The following is a 19,502-nucleotide window of genomic DNA, read 5'->3' as shown; positions in this document are numbered from 1 at the left end:
TTGATTCAATTTTGACCTAATATTTTTTAATAATTAAAATATTTTTTTTATAAAATTAAAAGTAATTAAGTATAAAAGTTTTACAAAAATTAAATATTTGATATTTATATTAAAATTTAGTGGTAAAAGTCATTTTATTAAGTCATTTTTAATAAAAAAATTAGTATAACATTCATACCAATAGAAATTTTGATTTAAAATTACTAAGAGACAATATTGTTCTATTTTGAAAAAAAAAATTAACAAAACATGAGTACTTAATAAAAAAGTAATTAATAAAGTAATATGTTAAAAAGTCATTTTTAATAAAAAATATTAGTATAACATTTATACAAATAATAAATTTGGTCTGAAATTGAGAGAAATGTTATAAATATTAGTACTTAATTTTGTAAAAATATTTATACTTAATTATTTTTAATCTTATAAAAAATGGATTACAAAAATATTTTAATTATTAAAAAAAAATTGGAACAAAATTGAATCAGATACACATACTTAAGTACTAAATTGAAACAAAAAGACATATATGGGGACTAAATCGAAATCAACACAATGACATCTACGTGGCATTACAATGCCACGTGACACTGACAATGCCACGTGTCACACACAGGGACTTGACACGTGGCATTTTTATTTTTTTTTTATTTAAAAAAAATAGAATTAAAAAAAATTAAAATTTTTAAAACAAAATCAAAAAAATCCCAGATTGACACGTGGCACGTTGACTAACAGTGTTAGTCAACTCTGTCTAAAAGGAACCTAATTGAAGCAATTTTCAAAAGTTGGGATGCAATTGACATTTTTTTAAAATCGGATACCTATTTGACACGCTATCCCCAAACTAGATACTATACGAGTAATTATACCTATATTTTAAGAAGAAGGTTAAAAAACATAAACAATGATACATGTATCTTCGCAAGCTTAACTGCAAAAACGAAAAATCTTCAATAAATTACGAAAAAAAAAATCCAGATCCGACTGATATGGTTTGCAGACTAATTGATCAATATGAGATTAAAAAAGAATAACCAATTCAACGTTATTGAGGCCATAAGAACTCACCAAAACAGATATCAAGCCCCTCCCATTGTTCCAACTTTTCAATTGTTCCCAAAAGCTTACAATTTCCCCTATATGAACCCGTGACCAATGACTACTTTAGAATCTTTTCAGGTTGACCATTATTTTGTCCTATTACACCACACATGATAATGCATTTAAACTGAAACCAACAAACGTACCTAACTTATATTCAAGTTTCATAACAACACCACCAAAATTCATTTCTGCACCACTACGATAAAATTTATTATATTCAGCTCTTTTTCCAATTCCAATTTTTATTAACAGCCATACATGTTCCAGTATGTTTTGTTTGACGATCCATTGGGAGTACGTCAACTTAGAACCCAATCCAAATTTTCACTAACCACACCACCACAAGCCTTAGGTACAAATATATCATTACCCATGACTATAATATCGGTACACAACAGGATCATCGCAATTAATTATTTGATTAACATTAAGATTAAACAATTTTCGTTATTAATCAATGATTGAAGTTAAATATTTTGATCAAATTCCTACAAAGCTTTGGTTTATTAATTAATTTTTGGGATTAATTCTCTATTGATAAATTTTATATAACATCCATAATTTTTCGAAAATACACATTACTTTAATTAGTACACCTGAAGTTATTATTTAAAATGTTACATTCATGTAATTTGGTGCCCACGTTAATATACGAACAAAAATTACTACATTAAAACCACGTCAACCATTTTAAGTAATGAAATATTTTTACGTATAATCTCAATCAATGTCTAAAACATTTTAACGATATTTAATATCAACTTGGACAACTTGGTCAGATATCAACGTTGACTACTAGGTCAAATATCATCATTCAACAAAATAACAATACAAAGTTAAACACGAGTTCACAAAATAGACATTGTCCTTGCAAAAGATTAAATTAAGCAACATACCTAGACCTTTACAACATGGATGATATTTTTCTTATCATTGTCTATTACAAACTTTATGCCATCACCAGCAGCTAAGGCATTGTCCTTGCAGAACGTCTTCCATCCACACGTCAGATAACATTCAAAATTGCTCCTTCCAGTCCAACGAATTGAACAAGGCCAATATATACCAGTTTCATTTGTTAGCAAATAGTTCTTGTGGCTTTTATCCAAAAACTGTCCAGCAAAATTGGAATTCAGATACTGCAAACAAAATTACTCTGTTACACACCAATTCCATAATAATAAAACTATGAGAAATATACAGCCATAAACATAAAGTATACCAAACATGAACTTCGAAGATCATAACGAGTTAAGTACTTCACCACTCCATCACTAATAGGTGACGCATTATCAGCAATAGGGCTAACACCAACATTATCAGGAATGTAACTACCATCAGGTTCATTAACAGCAACATGTTGTATATCATTTCCACTAACCGAATCCCTACAGTACACAATTTCTACTCCTTCAGTGGAGAAAATCTTATGGATAAATTGATTTTTCCCTACATAACTCAAATGTAAGAAAAAACATTTCTTGAACCCATAATACTTCAGAAATTCCGCCAAACCAAACAATACAATAGTGCTTACATCTGTTGTATCCACAGACAGCTCAAACTTTTTCCTAAGAGGATCATAAAGTTCAACTTTACGATCAAGTTTTAGATCATCCTGAGAAAACATCTAAAATTCGTCTGGAAGAAGAATGTATGGTTGTTAACAAGCAATACAAATTAACCAACAATTAATAAATATAGATAAACGTGCCCAAAATTAATCAAACTATATATGTAAGGATTACAAGATTTTACCGTCGATCGCAGCAACTTCACTCTAAAACATTGAAAAAATCTTGGGGAACCCAAAGGGTCATACGTCATCCAAGTCCTTGATTCCCCTACCACGGGATACTCAACTTCCTTCCAATATGAGTCGAAGACTCTTAACCGAAAGTACCTATCTCCACAAAACAGAGTGCACATGTAACACATAAATCGCAGATTATAGAACCCTAATATCTGAAAAACACCACGAAATTTCCTCTCCGCCACCAGATTTTCATCAAACTTAATGTTAAGCACATTTCCGACAGGATCACAAAAATAGTTCGTCCCTATTACTAATGATTTACCCCATTCCAAGAAGAAGCTTTCATCAAACACTAAAAAATCCTGGCAAAAACAGAAACGAAAAGGAATGCATTCAATAATTTTTGTTTTTAAGAAATTTCCTACTCTGAAACGAAATCACATTAAAAATGACTGCTTTCAAATCAAAAGACATTAAAAAGCAAAAAAAAAAACATAAAATAGACAACTGCATTAACACTAACCTCAGAAGGATCCAAGAACATGACGGAGTTCTGGTAAAAAATTTTGAAACTCAGACGTTTGGAAGCTGACATTTTCCCTTCTGCCAAACGAAACCCAAACCTATGGACTCTGAACGGTTTTCTTTAGTTCTGCTTTCCAGAAACCCAACAATAAACATAATAAAGCGTTTCTCTCCTCTTTTACTCCAACGTTTCCTTTCTTCCTTTAATCAAATCGAGACGCCACATATAACAAAACGCCACATATTTCGGAAACATAAATAATAAACATAATAACTTACCGCCAAAATCAGATTCTCCAAATTGAATCTTAAACACAATCATCATACTACTTCTGCTGTGAATAAAATATTATATTATAATAATATTTTGCCTTTTCAATTAAATTTATTACCTAAAAACCAATATCTATAATTAAAATTTCTATTAATCAAATAATCCCATATATACTTATGTAAAACATAAATAAATAAATGTTAAATCCAAAACCAAAAACACAAACAAAAAAACGAGCACGGGTCTCAACCTAGTTATACCTATATTTTAAGAAGAAGGTTAAAAAACATAAACAATCGATTTAGATGTTCATACACTTCTGCACTCTTCTATATACTCTACTGATATCTTCTTACATATGAAATAAAACATGTCTACAGAAGCATAAAAAACATTAATATGGAACACTAAGTACAAATAGAAAAATATAGAATTAGTTTATAACAGTTAATGAACATCATTTAAAACCTGGGTGAATTTGATGAGTTGGATAGTGTTGGAAAGCTTTCGAATGATCTACAATTAGTTGTGTTTATATAGCTTGTATTTAGTGGAAGATTTGGAAGTTCCTTGAGCTGAAAGCAATCACTGAGACCAATTGCAGTAAGGTGTTGCAAATTATGAAGGGTACTAGTGATGACAGGTAACAATCCACACAAAGATAGTTAGGTACATGATGAATGAATCTTTCAAGCTGCATAATTGCATAAATATGTTCAAGGAAAAGAGTATACCATATTTTGGTTCAATACATGAAGAACATCCTCATGAAACCAGAGTCTGCTACGTTTACCAGGCTCTTTGGGATATTCACAACGAACAAGTTCCTTAGCCATTTCCTGCAGCAACTCATGCATCCAAAGCTTGTTCACATTAACCACTATGAGAACCTTTTTACAATAAAGTTTAGTTTTTATCAGATTAATTCCTCTATCCTTGTTTCCCACTTTAAAATCTCCATATTTGAAAACCTCTGAAAGAAGTGCTTCTTGTAGTTGAACCATGCCAAGTCTTTGACTCGAAACTTCTCTAACATTTGCAATGAAAGCACTACCTTCATACTCATTAGCAATGTGGTTATAAACAGCTTTTGCAGCAGCAGTAGTTTTCCCTATTCCCCCAATGCCTTAGAGATGGCTTGTGAAACTCATTCGGGTATCATCCCCTCTAAAGCTCAAGAACACATCATACTTCCACTCGTACGACTCAGAACTCGAAGCCATTTTCCCAGTTTTAGAACTTTTGTTCATTATCAGCACAATCACAGCAGAGCTATATAATGTGTGTTTGTAAGTTGGAGATCCCATGTTTTATTATGTTAGGAATACAAATATGACTCTAAGTCTCACATCGACTACAGATGAGAAAATAGAGCCTATATAAGAATAAAGACCCATAAATCCATTGTCTTAAAGTTTTGGGTCGAGAGTGATGTAAATACCTTATGTAATTATGTGATGTGAGAGTCCAGATTCTTTACTAGCTTTTTTGGTGTTGTTCTCTACTGAGCATCAAAAATACACTGTGTTGGTATTTTAAATATCTTTTTAATATATTTTAAAACGTCAAAATGAGTGATAATCCGTGTATTATGAAGATACAGTAGAGGAACAACACAAAAAATCCAACAGAGTTTTGCACTCAATAGTATCACATGATCACAAACACTCATAAGACATGAATATTTGATAATAATAAAATATAATATATATGATATCTTTATCGATAGACAGAATTAAAATCAGATGACATATAATTTGTCTAACAATAACATTTAAATAGTTATGCAATAGATAATTGATTTTAAGGGTTACTTTCAAGAAAACATAAATACTGAATAATGAGGGAAAATGAACTTAATTATTCCATAACTAATATTAACTTGTACATTAGTTGGATTTTGGATATGATTAATAACTTTTACAAAGAAGCTTGTAATTAACAAATTAATTTTAATTTATAAAAATGTTACTTCATTTTATCTTTTTTTTATATACGTTTAGAAGTTTTTTTTTTCTTTTACCTCATGATAATAGTAAAGCATAAGGAAATAAGTGTTACCAAAATTTAAGCAAGACCTTCTTCTCCACTCTAGCTGATTGGAAAATCTTGTAGTAAGATATAGTTTGTCCTCACTTAGTATATTGTTGGCTCTAATGGAAATAACTTAGAAAACTCACTCTATTGTGTTTATATCTACATCCCAAAAAGTTATATTTTAGTGCAAGAAACTATTATTTCAAGTGGCTTATTTGATTTATTGGATATGAATTTAAAATTATGATACTTAAAGGTTAAAAAAGGAGTAATCTTAAGTTAAAAAATGAAAACCAAGCTTTAAAATTGAAATTCAAGGAAAATAAAGTTAAACAAGGAGTAAATAACTATTACAAGAGAATAAAATGAATCAATCCATTAAATGAAAGGAAGAATAAAATGAGATTTAAAAAAATAGAGATTAGATTGTTCATATAGTCCTAAGAACAAAGGATATTTATTCTCTCTTTCTTTTACTTATTGTATTAGATTGTTATCATCGTCATGACACACGCATTATAGATAGTGATACAACAATAAAATTTGAATTCAATATGTAAATTACATGATTGAAGCGATATTAGTACATATAGTTCAAAGATTACAGAACTGTTAATAAATTAAATTAAATTTCAATAGTCATTTTGTTGGTCACTTTTTTTGTTAATTTACACTATCATATCTTTACATTTCAATTTTGATTTAATTACTCGTAAGATACCCAGTTTGGGTTAAGGGTGTTAAATTGGTACCCCATGAAAAAAAAAAGGTGTCAATTTGGTACCCAAATAATTTTAAGTGCATCAATCAGGTCCATTTTCATTGATACCGTTAAAGTCATTAACGTTGACGAATGAAAAGAGTCAGTTTACACAAATATTTGACATGTGGTATAACAATAATTTCTGACGTGGTATTTGAAATAAAAAATAGAAAATTTGTAAATGAATTAAAAAAAAATTAATTTTGAAAGTGCCCTTATTTGAAGAAAGGAGAAAAGCTGAGTGAGAAGTTAGAAGTTGACGAGTTCAGACGATTAGGGTTTCTGCAATTCGATGGGAAAATCAATATCTTCCCATTTCTTTTAGGCTTTCTGGCAGAGGAACTGTCGAGTTCACCATTAAGAAAGGAAATGGTTCAACATTTTCCCCAGTTGTTGGAGAGCATAAAAATAGAGCCACTATTTAGGTATAATTAACCCCGTAAGTTTTCCTTTGTAATTTGCCACTGGTTATTCATTTGGTGGATTCATGTCTCTTAAAGGATCCATAAGAAGTAAGAACAGGTTCATTTTGAAGACTAAATCAAAATTGCAGTTTGAAATATGGAGCATGAATAATAGAAAATAACTATTAATATTTATGCAGTATAATTCCTATTTTTAAGTGTTGATGTTTTACACGTCAAAGATTTTTAGATTGTTGATCTAGTGGAAACAATACTCACACACTCCCATTCTCCAGGTGATGGATGGAGCCTATAATGGCTCAAAACTCAACTCTATCAACCAAGCTATTCTCTCAGATAATGGAGGTGATAAGAACAGTGGTTACAGTGTTCCCTTGGAAATAATGCCCTTTGGACAATTTGAGCCCCTTTACAAAACAACATTAAGGGTTTGGTATGTTCATAAAAAATCCATTTCAAACACACTATATTGCATCCACACCCACTGTACTGCATCCAGTTTACACCAAATCAAAAAATTTTGTTCAACTTACAAACCAATATTACATTCACCAAATCCAGAAAACATATAACCCCTGTTAAAAACTTAATCTTTTTTTCAAACACCATAACTGATTTTTTAAGAGCATAGATTTTTCTCCTTTGTCTTCCTATGGTTGCATCTCTTTCATCTTCATTGTCTTCGTTGAATCACTTGAAATAATTGCATTCTTTAGATTCTTCATTGTCACCACTTTGCTGGTTACAGAAAATGAAACCCACAAATAGCAGATTGGAAAATGCACAACCCTCACCGCGAGACATTGAAAAATTGATTGAAAAGCACCTCTTAAGCTATGAACCACACACCACGAAACCACCTTTTCAGGTCTGAACCAGCAACCAAATGGAGAGGAAGAAGATGATGATAAGGAACTATTAGAGAGTTAGGGCAAATTTACACTTCACCATTCATTAAATAACCCATGTACACGTAACACTGCACAATTATTTTTTTGTACATATCTTCTTCTTTCAATGACACGATCCGTTATGCAGTGCCACATCACTATAATTTTAACGCCGTTTATGACAATCTAACGGGATGCACCTGATTGATGCACTTAAAATTATTTGGGTACTAAATTGACACATTTTTTTTCACGGGATACCAATTTGACACCCTTAACCCAAATTGGGTACCTTACGAGTAATTAAACCTTCAATTTTCATCCACTTATGTTAATCATTGTATAGTCGTATATAATATCTAAAGAACTTTAGGATAAGATAGTGAAATGTCTATAAAATTTTTAATTCTTAAAGAATACGACCTTTTATTTATCATTAAAGTTGTTTTAGATTGATGAGTAAAATTAAGAAAATGAAAAAAGAGAGAAAGAAAGGGACATTACATGCAAAATACACATGGAAACAAACAGATTGTAAAAGTATACATTTGACATCAATGAAAACAATTAGATTATCACGCCTAACTACTTTTATGTTTATTAAATTATTTAACAACATTACATTTGAAGAATGAGTTCAAGATTTTCTCAAATAACAACAATCACACAACAACAAAAAATCATTAAAAACTCAACACTTTAAATAATATTGAAATGCGAAAAAAAAATGAAAAAAAAAACACAGGACAAAAGAATAATGTTGATCAATATGCAAAACTTGAAGTTGAGGGTGTAATGGAAATTATTACACTACTAAAATTTAAATAGTTATTTTTTTCTTTAAATTGCTTTAAATATATTTTTTTTCACATATAATGACCATTCACTAAAATTTGGAAGGTCAAAAACGAGTGGGGCTGAACTGTTGGCCTACATTTCCCTTTCAACTAAAAATTAAAATAAAAAATAATTTAATTTTTTATATTATATTATGATAAAAATATATAATAATATTAGAAATTAATTATAAACACTTTTAAATTATGGTCTAATTATTAATTATAATAAATTCATTTAATATATAAATGTAATAATGATTTTTATTTATTTAATTAGAATAATTAATTAATTAAAATCTTTAAAAATATTTATATATAATATACTTATAAAATGTTTATAGTCAATATTACTTTTAATATTCATATACATAAACAATTTCAAAAATTAAAAAATTAAAAAAAATTCGCAGCCAGTTCGTCCATGTATTAATAAAAATAGAAATTTATAAAATCTATGTAGAGTAGTTAATTTACAAAAAAACATAAACATTCAAGAACTAGTTTCTTTCATAAAAAAAAAAAAAAAAAAAAAGGAGAGAGAGAAATAGATCTGCGGCTATGCTGCAGCGAGTGTTTTGATGATATTGGTTAAGAAATTAAAGAACTTTTATTGAAATAAATTAATTTTTAATACAATTTATGTTTTTTTTTTAATATTTAACAAGATATTGGTAAGATCCATCCTTTTAGTGGGCTTGTACATCACGAGGTGGTGGAAGCAGCTTTATAAAAATTGAATCATGAGTAATCATGAAAGTTGAGAATTCTTTTCGGAATTATTTTTAAAATAAAATATAATATTTATTTTAAAAGATTTAACTCAAATAGGAAATAATAAACTATGAAATTGAAAAATAAATAATTACATAAGTGTAATTGTTAAAAAAAAAGTTAAATGTGTTTTTTTTTCTCGGTGAAAATTGGAATTAGTATTTTTTCAAAATTTTGAATTAATTTAGTCCATCATTTTTAAAATTGCGTGAATTTAGTTCTTTTAATTAAATTTTGTTAAGTTTATTTGCACACTTTTTAACTAACAATGAACTGAAAATGTGATGAAAATAATTTTAATTTTTAAAGTTAAGAGACCAAAACTATATTTAATCTAATCTTATCTTAGCAATTAAATGGTGTCAAGACTAAAAGTAACCAATTTATTTATATGGGTGGTAAAGTGGATTGGGCCTAACGGGTCAATCCACTAGGATGGACTATGTTGAAATTTTTAACTCATCAGTCTCTTTTGGTTTGATTTGCCTAACTTGTCAAATTGACAGACCAACTCATCCTTATTAGCTAACCCATTTTTTTTTTTATTTTTTAAGTTAAATATAATTTAAAAAATTAAATTTTTTATATTATATTTTTTTAAACACGTGTATATATATAATACTATTATAATTTAAATTATTAATTATTCTGGTCAAGAAAAGTACCAGATAATTCTTATTTCTGGACGGATACCTTAATATTTACAAATTAAATTTCAATTGATAATTATAATAGAATAATTTATTACGTAGATATAATAATTATTTTAATTTATCTATTTTGTTATTCCTATTTTAATCGAAAAAAACATTTAATGGTTTATATGATGCTATATGTTAACATTTTATTTTCACTCACTCATTCTTTACTTTTTCATAAACACATGCTTCAACAGTGCATTTCATAGGAAAAACTACTTCACATATTTTCAACAATATATATATATATATATATATATAAATCATCCTCTAACATAAAATCATATATAAACATTGTTCCACCTACACTCATTGAAATATTTTTAGAAAAATGAAACGTTGTTTTTCTTTTCATGTAACATTTCTCATGTCATCTGAGTGGAGGTTGTTGATTCTCCATATTCTCATGCGATGAGCTGTTTGCTCCACCTGCAATCATATTTCTCATAAATTACACAAAAAAGATAAAATTTGTATTTCGATACTTAAATACGTCTATTTTAAAAATAATAAAATAAAATATGTGATGCATGTATACCAAAAATATGTACAATCTTTTTTAATTTGATAAATATAACTGTTTATTTAATAAATACAAATTAAAATAATGTGTATTAAACATTCTTAAAATAAATAAAAAATTAAATTATTATCTAAAATAACGTAATAGTATTTTATAGATTAGATAGATTATGAATAAGTACGTAAAATGTATCCTAAAACATTAAATACCAAACTTTGGAAAATTATCTGGTTTTTGAAGAATTGCTAGTGGGTTACGAGTTCAGATTCTCTATTTTTTGTTTTGTCATCTGTTGAGTATTATAAATACACTGTATTAATATTTTAAATATTTTTTAAATATATTTTAAAATGTCAAAATTAGTGGTAATCAATGTATTATAATAAAAATACAATGGAAAAACAACATAAAAAATATCCAACAGAGAATCCAAATTTATGGGTTACCTCCTTAGACCAGTTGGTCTTCCAAATAATCACAAAGAGGACTAATATCTGAAGAACTCTGCCACACATTGTGCCTCCCCAAAGACCCTAAGGAACAATATCATTTAGGTGTATAAAATTTAAGGAAATTAAAGAAACTATGACAAGAACATTATTCTTACCTTGACACCAAAATGTTGATTTAATCCGAGGAAAAATCCAATGGGTAGTCCTACAATGTAATAGCATGCTAGGTTTATGTAACCAATCATAACTTGCCATCCACTCCCAACGGCCACACCTTTGTGGAGATGTCAGAGAAGCATTGGAGTTAATTGCAATAATAGAAGAAGAATGACGAGAAAGGGAGATGTTACAGAATAAAGTTTTGATGGTGGAAAAGCAAAGAATCACCTAACATCACTTGTGAAACACTATTGAGAAGCATTGATACACCAAGAAGGTATGCTAAATCTGCAGCAGCTCCTATCATTTCCTCACTGTTGGTAAAGATTTTGGCAAACTCTTCTTTACTCAAGAAAGTAACAGTCATGAACAAAATTCCAAGGAGGAGAGACTGCAATATTGCCACACAGAAAGAGTATTTGGCTGCTCTTGGATGAGACATTCCTAGTGTGTTAGAGACCCGAATGCTTGAAGACCACACAACAAATCATCAATATAAGATCAATTCAAAGAATCACATGAAAAATATAAGGCTAAATATGTATGTAGTCGCTTAAATTTAATGTTAAATTGAAATTTATCAGGTTAAGAAGTGAATTTTAAATTTAACAAAACTTCACAAAACTTGTCTGTAATGTGAGATATGCACGTACTTAAATATTATAGATTGGTATTATTTTCAGTCAACGCAAGACTTCCATTATATCTTTGTTTTAAACTTTGATTCAATCCGGCCTCAAACTTTAAAAATAATTGCATGAAACTTTTTTGACATTGTAAATTGCATTTAAGTTTACATTTATTTGAATTGTTTACATCATTTTAACACGATTCAGCTCAAATGATAGCCTAGAATATCATTTAACACAAACCTTAACATTGTTAGACTAAAAAGATTATATTCATTTATTTTTTGAGTTGGGAGACAAAAACAAATTCTAATTTCATATCCACACATTGAGAGATTAAAATCATATTTAACCCAAAAATATATAATCAACCTCTTACACCAGTAACATAGTATTACATCCATGTTTCTATCTTAAGGTTACTCACCTTGTGGCAGCCCTTATTGCAAGGACCAGCATTAAGTGCAAACCCAGAACATTGAAGCTGCAAAACCAGTAACAAAAAGGAGTTAAATTGAAATCAGAGAAAGATCAAAATCAAAGAAAAAGTGTGTATCATGACCAATTTAAACAGCAGAAAATCAGTTAAAGTTGATAGTTTTACCAAATTGAGTAGGAACCAACAGCAATCACAGGATTGTCCAGTTGCCCAGCAAGAAGAACAATGCATGTACCATACCATTGCTCCAAGCAACTCATCACAGAAGCTGCAAAACTAAACTTAGCAAATGCCCACAAATCCCTGAACGCCATCCAAGAAAATTCACTCCATTCTTTGCACCAAAAAATGGTATACACAAACAAAGCCAAAGCATAAACCCATGCAACAACATCAGTGACAATGGCTATCTCTGTTGTTCCCCCACCAAACACAGTTATGAAGATGTACAGCAGCACATTTTGCAAGAGCAAACCCACAAATTCAAAGCACATAATAACTTTAACTTTGCTCTGAGACTGAAGAAAAGCTTGCAAGGGAAAAGTTATGGAACAGGAAAACATGTAGGGAATTACTTGTACAGAATACCTTCCAGCAAGTTCTGCAATTTCTTTTTCTTGGCCAAGCAACCTTAAGATTGGTGTAGAATACACATAAATGGGTAAGAGGATTATGCAAGTGGAACTAAGTACAATCCATGATCTTTGAACATATATGCAAGTAGATTGAATTTGCCCAGCTCCAAAAGCTTGGCCACACAGTGTTGTTAATGCAGAAGACATACCCAACTGCAGTTTTGTCCATAAAAAATTATAAAAGATTAAAAAGATATCAACACCAATGATTAAGAATAGATTTTACTACTCATCAATGGTTTTGTAACTTCATTTTCCTGTGTTTGGGAATGTAAGAAGAGGAAAAAGAAGGTTTTGATGAAGAGAGGTGCTGACCAACAAGTAAACATAGATGGAACCAAGAACACCATGGTAAACAGAGAGAGAAGAGAGTTGAAGGTCTCCAAGATGACCAGCATAGACTGAATTTGAGAGCACTGTCAAAAACTGAAAGATTGCAGACAGTGCCATTGGAAATGCTATTCTCCATATCTTCACTGTCTCTGTCCAAAAGACAAATTTAACATCCTTCAACCCTTTCACTGCCAAGTAATCAGCTTCTGCACTGAACTTTTCGGGTACTAATGGTGTCTCCATTTCAAGAGTTCTTCCCTTAACACTCAGCTTCTGAGACAGAGTTTTGTTATGTAAGTTACTGATAACCTCACAGTTACACTGTATGAACCTAAAAATCTTTGTGACAGAAGTGGGGTTTGAAACATTGTGAGTCCACGTAGAAGTTGGATTCACATAATATTTGCATTTATCTTGTCTGGTTTTTTAGTACCTTGTCTGAAAATTTATCAAGTGAAATTGATTTTGTATCACATCATTTTCTAGTTTGGGATGATATACGGAGGGAAAGTCCCACCTAAAGATAAAACAATTTTATAATATATAAATGAGATGTAAATCTTATTTTATAAATTAATTTTATAAAATTGAGATAGATTTAAATTTCATTTCTAATAAAATTCAAGAATTTTTTATTACTGCAGACTACTTTTTTATTTTATTGACTTGAATAGCTTCTCTCTAATAAAAATATATGTATATTTACTCCTCTCTAATAAAAATATGTATACTTACTCCTCTCTAACAATATCAGCACTATATAGCATTTTATCAAATATTAACACATTTTTCACGAGAACTTCTGAAAATCATAACACAAAAGTGGGGCATGAAAAGATAAGCCATGATAATGACAATGGAATTAATTGATCATAGCATGAGTAGTGGAGAATGTTGACGTCCATTAATGTCCACAAAATGTTTTATTAAAAGTAGAAGATTTTCACAATATATGATAAACAAAGAAATAAAGTGAGATGATTGACACTTTTGTTTCATTCATATTAAAGCTGTATTGAAACCTTTATTTACAATGGATTCGTTTATAATTAAATAGCATAATTTAGTAAATTATATTTATTAATTTCATTTTTTACAATAATTAAGAATTATCACTTGATAATTCTTTATTATATATATATATACTATTAAAATAAATAACGTCAATATAAAATTATTATTATTATTATATTGTATTTTATAAATATTATCCATCATTAAGTAAAAAAAATATTGTCGGTCAATATATATTTAGAAACACTTAACTTTTGAAAAGAATATAAAATGCTATTAGACCCGTTTAGGACAAGCGTCGACATAAACTATCTAATTTTAAATTATGAGAATCTATCATGCAAAAGTACTATTATATCAAATGTTATTTTTTTTCTCACATAATCAATCACTAACCATTAATGTCGGAACTTTAGAAAATGTATGATTAGTAAGCTTTAAGAATCCTAATATATTATTTGAAATATATTTTCCTTTGAGTTGTTTTTAAAATTAAAATCGTGATAAAATACTGAATTTTAAAAGAAAAAATAGTTTAAATATATTAATTGATTTTAATAATACTATCTTAATATATTTAAGGTCGAAAAAGATTAAGGACAATCTAGTTACCTTTTCTTCTTTTAATTTTTGAGACATTTATTAAATATAAAATTATGATGAAATTTTGAGTTTCAAAATAATAATACTTTATATATAGTCTTTTTTTATCAGTTAAAATTTTGGATGCAAATTATTAATCCTGATGTTATTTTAGGAAACTTAAGGTTGATACATTTACATAATTTGTGAGAACTTGGAGAAAGGTTTCGAAGAGAACACTCATTTTGTCGGCCTTCAACCAGGAAAATAGAAAAATGATCCCAAAGATAAATATTTGTTCCTTTTATATTAGACCTAACCTACACTTAATGTTTGGCTTAATTACTATTTTGATCTTCTAATTTGTTAGTTTAGTTTATTTTGGTCACATTATTTTTTAGTTCAATTTAGTTTTTTAATTCTTTAAAATAGTTCAATTTGATTCTTGTCGTTAAGTATTAAATTAACGTTAACATTGTCTCTGTATATGTCATGTGTTATTTTGTGAAATTTTCATTTTTTTTTTAATTTTTTACTTAGAGGATGATGTCAATGACAATTTAAATATATTTTTCTTTCTTAAACCTCTCATGCACTTTTAAGAATAAAATTGTAACAAAATTTTCTAAGCTATAAAAACAATAATTGATTTTAATATTATTATTTGAATAAACTTTAAGTTTAAATAGTGTCCATTGAAGTAGTATCAATGAATTTTTCTCATAAACACATATAAAAGTTTACATTATTATTATTATTATGTAAAATTTGTAATAAAATACAAAGTTATATGTGTTTCATTTTCCACATGATTTTTGTGAAATTGGGTTGAAAATGTGCCATATTAATAATTGTCTTTCTCATATAACATTCTCTGAGTAGTGGTTGTCAATGTTCCATGTTCGCATGCGATGAGCTGTTTGCTCCACCTGTAGTCATAATAAAAACCATCAAGCATATATTCCATGGTAAAGAAAATAGATTAAACAATATATATGAATAATTGTATACATGAAATTTTTTTAAACAAATCAAACATTAATTAGCATGAAAAATGCAAATTTTTGAATTGGTTACAAAAAAAATAGTTGCTTAATTACTCAAAAAGTCTTAGTATATATATAGGTTACCTCTTTGGTCCAATTAGTCTTCCAAGTAATCAACAAGAGGACTAAAATCTGTAGAATATTGCCACACATTGTGCCTCCCCAGACACCCTAAAAATTCACTCATTGTAATATTGTAAATATTCAATGAAGACAAATTGCATTGTAAATATTCCACACACACATATATCTTAGACATTGAAGTGAAAGAAAGTGTCATAAAAAGAAAATTCTTACCTTGACCCCTAAATGTTGCTTAAAACCAAGGAAAATTCCAATTGGGAGTCCAACAATGTAATAACATGCCATGTTTATGTAAGCAACCATCACTTGCCATCCACTTCCAATGGCCACACCTATGTAAATTTAAAAATGAAATGTTGTCATGTATATTAGAAAATGAGTTCACGTTGTGAACTAAATATAATAAACTTAACAAGTTTTCATAGAATGAATAGACTTTAATATCATATTATAAGATGAATTTAAGTATAAATCATCTTCACAAAACTAGGTCGTATATTATTTCCAATTATATATGTTACCTATGTGAACTTTTTAAAGTTACCATTAATTAATAATTTGACTTTCATTTGACATTTGATTTGTTTCATTTTTATTTTTTATTCAATGAGTCTCTATTTTTTAAAAACTATTCAATGAGTACCTAATTTTGTAACAAAAAAAAGATTTAAAATGTGATTCCTTTGTTAAATTAGCATTAACTTTATCTAGAAATAGTGTCATATGTGTCAAAATTTGAGTTATTGCCTACTTTAAAGGTACCATGTTTCAAAATCAAAGAGATTTTAAAACAGAAAATATAATCTAAATTTTGATACACGTGATCACTTAAATTTTGACACATGTAGCACTTTCAAATAGTGTTAATGTCAATTTAATAGAAAGAACCATATTAAATCTTTTTACAAAAATAAAAACTCAATTTACTCAAACACAAATATAAGAATAGAAAATGAATCAAAAGCCTAAATATAAAGATGAAATTATTTATTAAACATAGGAGTCGTTAGTCGGAGTAAATATTCACCTGAAATGACCTGCGATATGCTATTGAGAACCATTGTTATACCAAGGAGGTATGCTAAATCAATGACAGCTAGAATGATATCTTCATTGTTGGTAAAAATGGTGGCAAAATGTTCTTTTGTGAGGAAAATAACTGTCATGAAAAAAATTCCAAGGAGGAGAGATTGGAACATTGTCACGTAGAAAGAGTATTTGGCCGCTCTTGGATGTGCCATGCCAAGTGTGTTGGAGACACGAACACTTGCAGACAAAGAATCAGAAATCAAATCAGTGTAAGAATTAAAAGATTTGCATTGAATCATAATTATTAGTTTATGCATTATGCCATTTGAAACGTAAATTACTAAAATGGATCAAATTTAAAAGAATTTACAGTCTTCTGAGAAATTAAATTCAGAAAAATTTCATTTGACAAACCTGTCATGTTACAATTTGTAGGGACTCACCTTGTGGCTGTGTTTATTCCTACGAGCAGTGTGGAGTGCCAACCCTGAACATTGAAGCTAAAAACACAAAAAGTTAGACAAAGAGTTCAATTCATCATCTATTTTTTTGGTTAAATATATTTTTGGTCTTTCAACTTTCAGTAAAATTTGAAGTTAGTCCTTCTTCAAAATTTTTTACCAATTTAGTCCTTCATCTTTAAAGATGTGTGAATTTAATCCTTCTAACTAAATTTGTTAAATTTATCTTATATTTTAAGCACATTTCATGATAATATTTGAATTGCTTACACCGTCTGACACATTTTCCCTTCAATATTAACTCAAATATCGAATGAACCTCAAGTGAAAGTAGAATATCTTACCAAACAGAATAGGAAGAAACAGAAACGAGAGGATTCTCTAGAAGACCAACAAGGAGCATAATGCATGTAAGATACCATTGCTGTAAGCAAATCATGAAAGATGAAGAAAGGCATAACTTAGCAAATGCCCATAAATCCCTGAATGCCATCCAAGAAAATCCACTCCATTCATCCTTGTTCCATGCAATGGTATACACAACCAAAGCCACAGCATAGAGCCACCCTATGATGTCACTCACCATGGCTAAACCAGTTACACCCCAACCAAACACATGTATGAACAAGTAAAGCAAGCCATTTTGAATGAGCAGAACCACAAATGCTATCACCATGATCACTTTAACCTTGCTCTGGGCCTGAAGAAATGTCAGGGTGGGAAAAACTATAGCAAAGGAAAACATTTGGGGAATCAATTGTATAGAATATGTGCCCGTAAGATCAGCAATTTCTTCATCTTGCCCCAGCAACTTCAAAATTGGTGTGGCATATACATAAACAGGTAAGAGGATTGTGCAGGTGATGGTGAGTATAATCCATGACCTTTGCACATAAATGCAAGTAGAAACAATTTGCCCTGCTCCAAAAGCTTGGCCGCAAAGTGTTGCAAGTGCAGATGACATACCAAACTGCAATTTAGATAAGAGCAAGAAAAAATCAGCAAAAAGAGTTATAAGATGGGTTGACTATTGTTTTGATTCCGAAGTATTGTCCGCTTTGGAAAGTCCAAGCTCCATCACAGTTTTGTTTTTAAAAAAATCGAGCGTTTGAACTTCGTCATAATTTTGTCCTTAAAAAGCGTCTTAGACAATGGAAGGAGATAGGAGTATTTAAATTTCGTTTGACCTCGACTCCTAAGTGATGTCAAACTTATCGAATATACTGGAATAATGATGAAATTAGAAGAGAAAATGAAAGAGGTACTCGGTTCAACTCCATTTACTAACATTTATAAAATTAGTTTAAGAAAGGATGGAGAAGGACGCGATTCAATTCCCCAATAACAAAATACTAATAATTGAAGGGTAGTCCTTATTCCTTTTCGACATTAATTTTACGATAACAACTAACCATTACCGATGAAAGTAAAATAAAATAAAATCAGCATAATATGAGTTTGGGCATGTGCTAACTAACCAGCAAGTAAAAATAGATGGAACTGACAACACCTTGGCTAACAGAGATGGAAGAGAGTTGAATGTCACCTAAATGACCAGCATAGATGGAAGTTGAGGAGTTTGTGAGGAACTGAAACAGATGGGTCAATGCCACTGGTAATGCTATCTTCCATATCTTCACTGTCTCTTTCCACACAACAAATTTAACATCCTTCAACCCTTTCACTGCAGAATAGTCAGATTCTGAAGTAAACTTCTGGGTCAGTAATGGTGTCTCCATTTGAGGAGTTTCTCTGAGAATGGAATTTGTTATAAATATATCAGCATATGGTTACATTATATTAATATTTTGTGTGAGGTTGAAAATATGGGCATGATTGAGATTTGAATTGTATTGGAGTAGTGAGACATCAAGCATCTCACAAGTAAAGTGTCACAGCTGGACCATGTTTCATAATTTTGTGGACAAAATTTGGACCAGCAGTAATTATGATGTCTAAACACTAATGTTTTGCTTTATCTGTCTTATTAACCTATCATAGTTTGGACATGAGGAAAAAAAATCTTAGAAA

General features: G+C 29.4%; 2 protein-coding genes across 3 annotated transcripts; both read right to left on the bottom strand.

Annotated features, from left to right (window-relative positions):
* Positions 1–10,244: 10,244 nt before the first annotated feature.
* Positions 10,245–13,687, bottom strand: LOC114181458 (protein DETOXIFICATION 34-like). Its single transcript, XM_028067922.1, has 7 exons — positions 13,238–13,687; positions 12,453–13,075; positions 12,276–12,332; positions 11,448–11,686; positions 11,216–11,334; positions 11,055–11,141; positions 10,245–10,514 (listed from the first exon to the last, which is right to left on the bottom strand). Exons 1-7 carry the CDS (start codon positions 13,496–13,498, stop codon positions 10,437–10,439), a joined length of 1,464 nt encoding a protein of 487 aa, XP_027923723.1. The 5' UTR covers positions 13,499–13,687; the 3' UTR covers positions 10,245–10,436.
* A 1,895-nt stretch (positions 13,688–15,582) lies between these two features.
* LOC114181463 (protein DETOXIFICATION 34-like) lies at positions 15,583–19,257 on the bottom strand. 2 transcript variants are annotated; one of them, XM_028067927.1, is made up of 7 exons: positions 18,950–19,257; positions 17,816–18,441; positions 17,454–17,510; positions 17,009–17,247; positions 16,195–16,313; positions 15,982–16,068; positions 15,583–15,780 (listed from the first exon to the last, which is right to left on the bottom strand). In XM_028067927.1, exons 1-7 carry the CDS (start codon positions 19,208–19,210, stop codon positions 15,712–15,714), a joined length of 1,458 nt encoding a protein of 485 aa, XP_027923728.1. In that variant the 5' UTR covers positions 19,211–19,257; the 3' UTR covers positions 15,583–15,711. The 2 variants fall into 2 exon arrangements, with proteins under 2 accessions (XP_027923728.1, XP_027923729.1); XM_028067928.1 differs by having other exon boundaries at positions 15,590–15,780; positions 19,018–19,148.
* Positions 19,258–19,502: the final 245 nt, after the last annotated feature.

This window comes from Vigna unguiculata, chromosome 4, assembly GCF_004118075.2.
Source record: "Vigna unguiculata cultivar IT97K-499-35 chromosome 4, ASM411807v1, whole genome shotgun sequence".
NCBI classification, from domain to species: Eukaryota; Viridiplantae; Streptophyta; class Magnoliopsida; order Fabales; family Fabaceae; genus Vigna; species Vigna unguiculata.
Note: the sequence above shows the minus strand (reverse complement) of the source record. Positions and strands in the feature narration are given on the sequence as shown.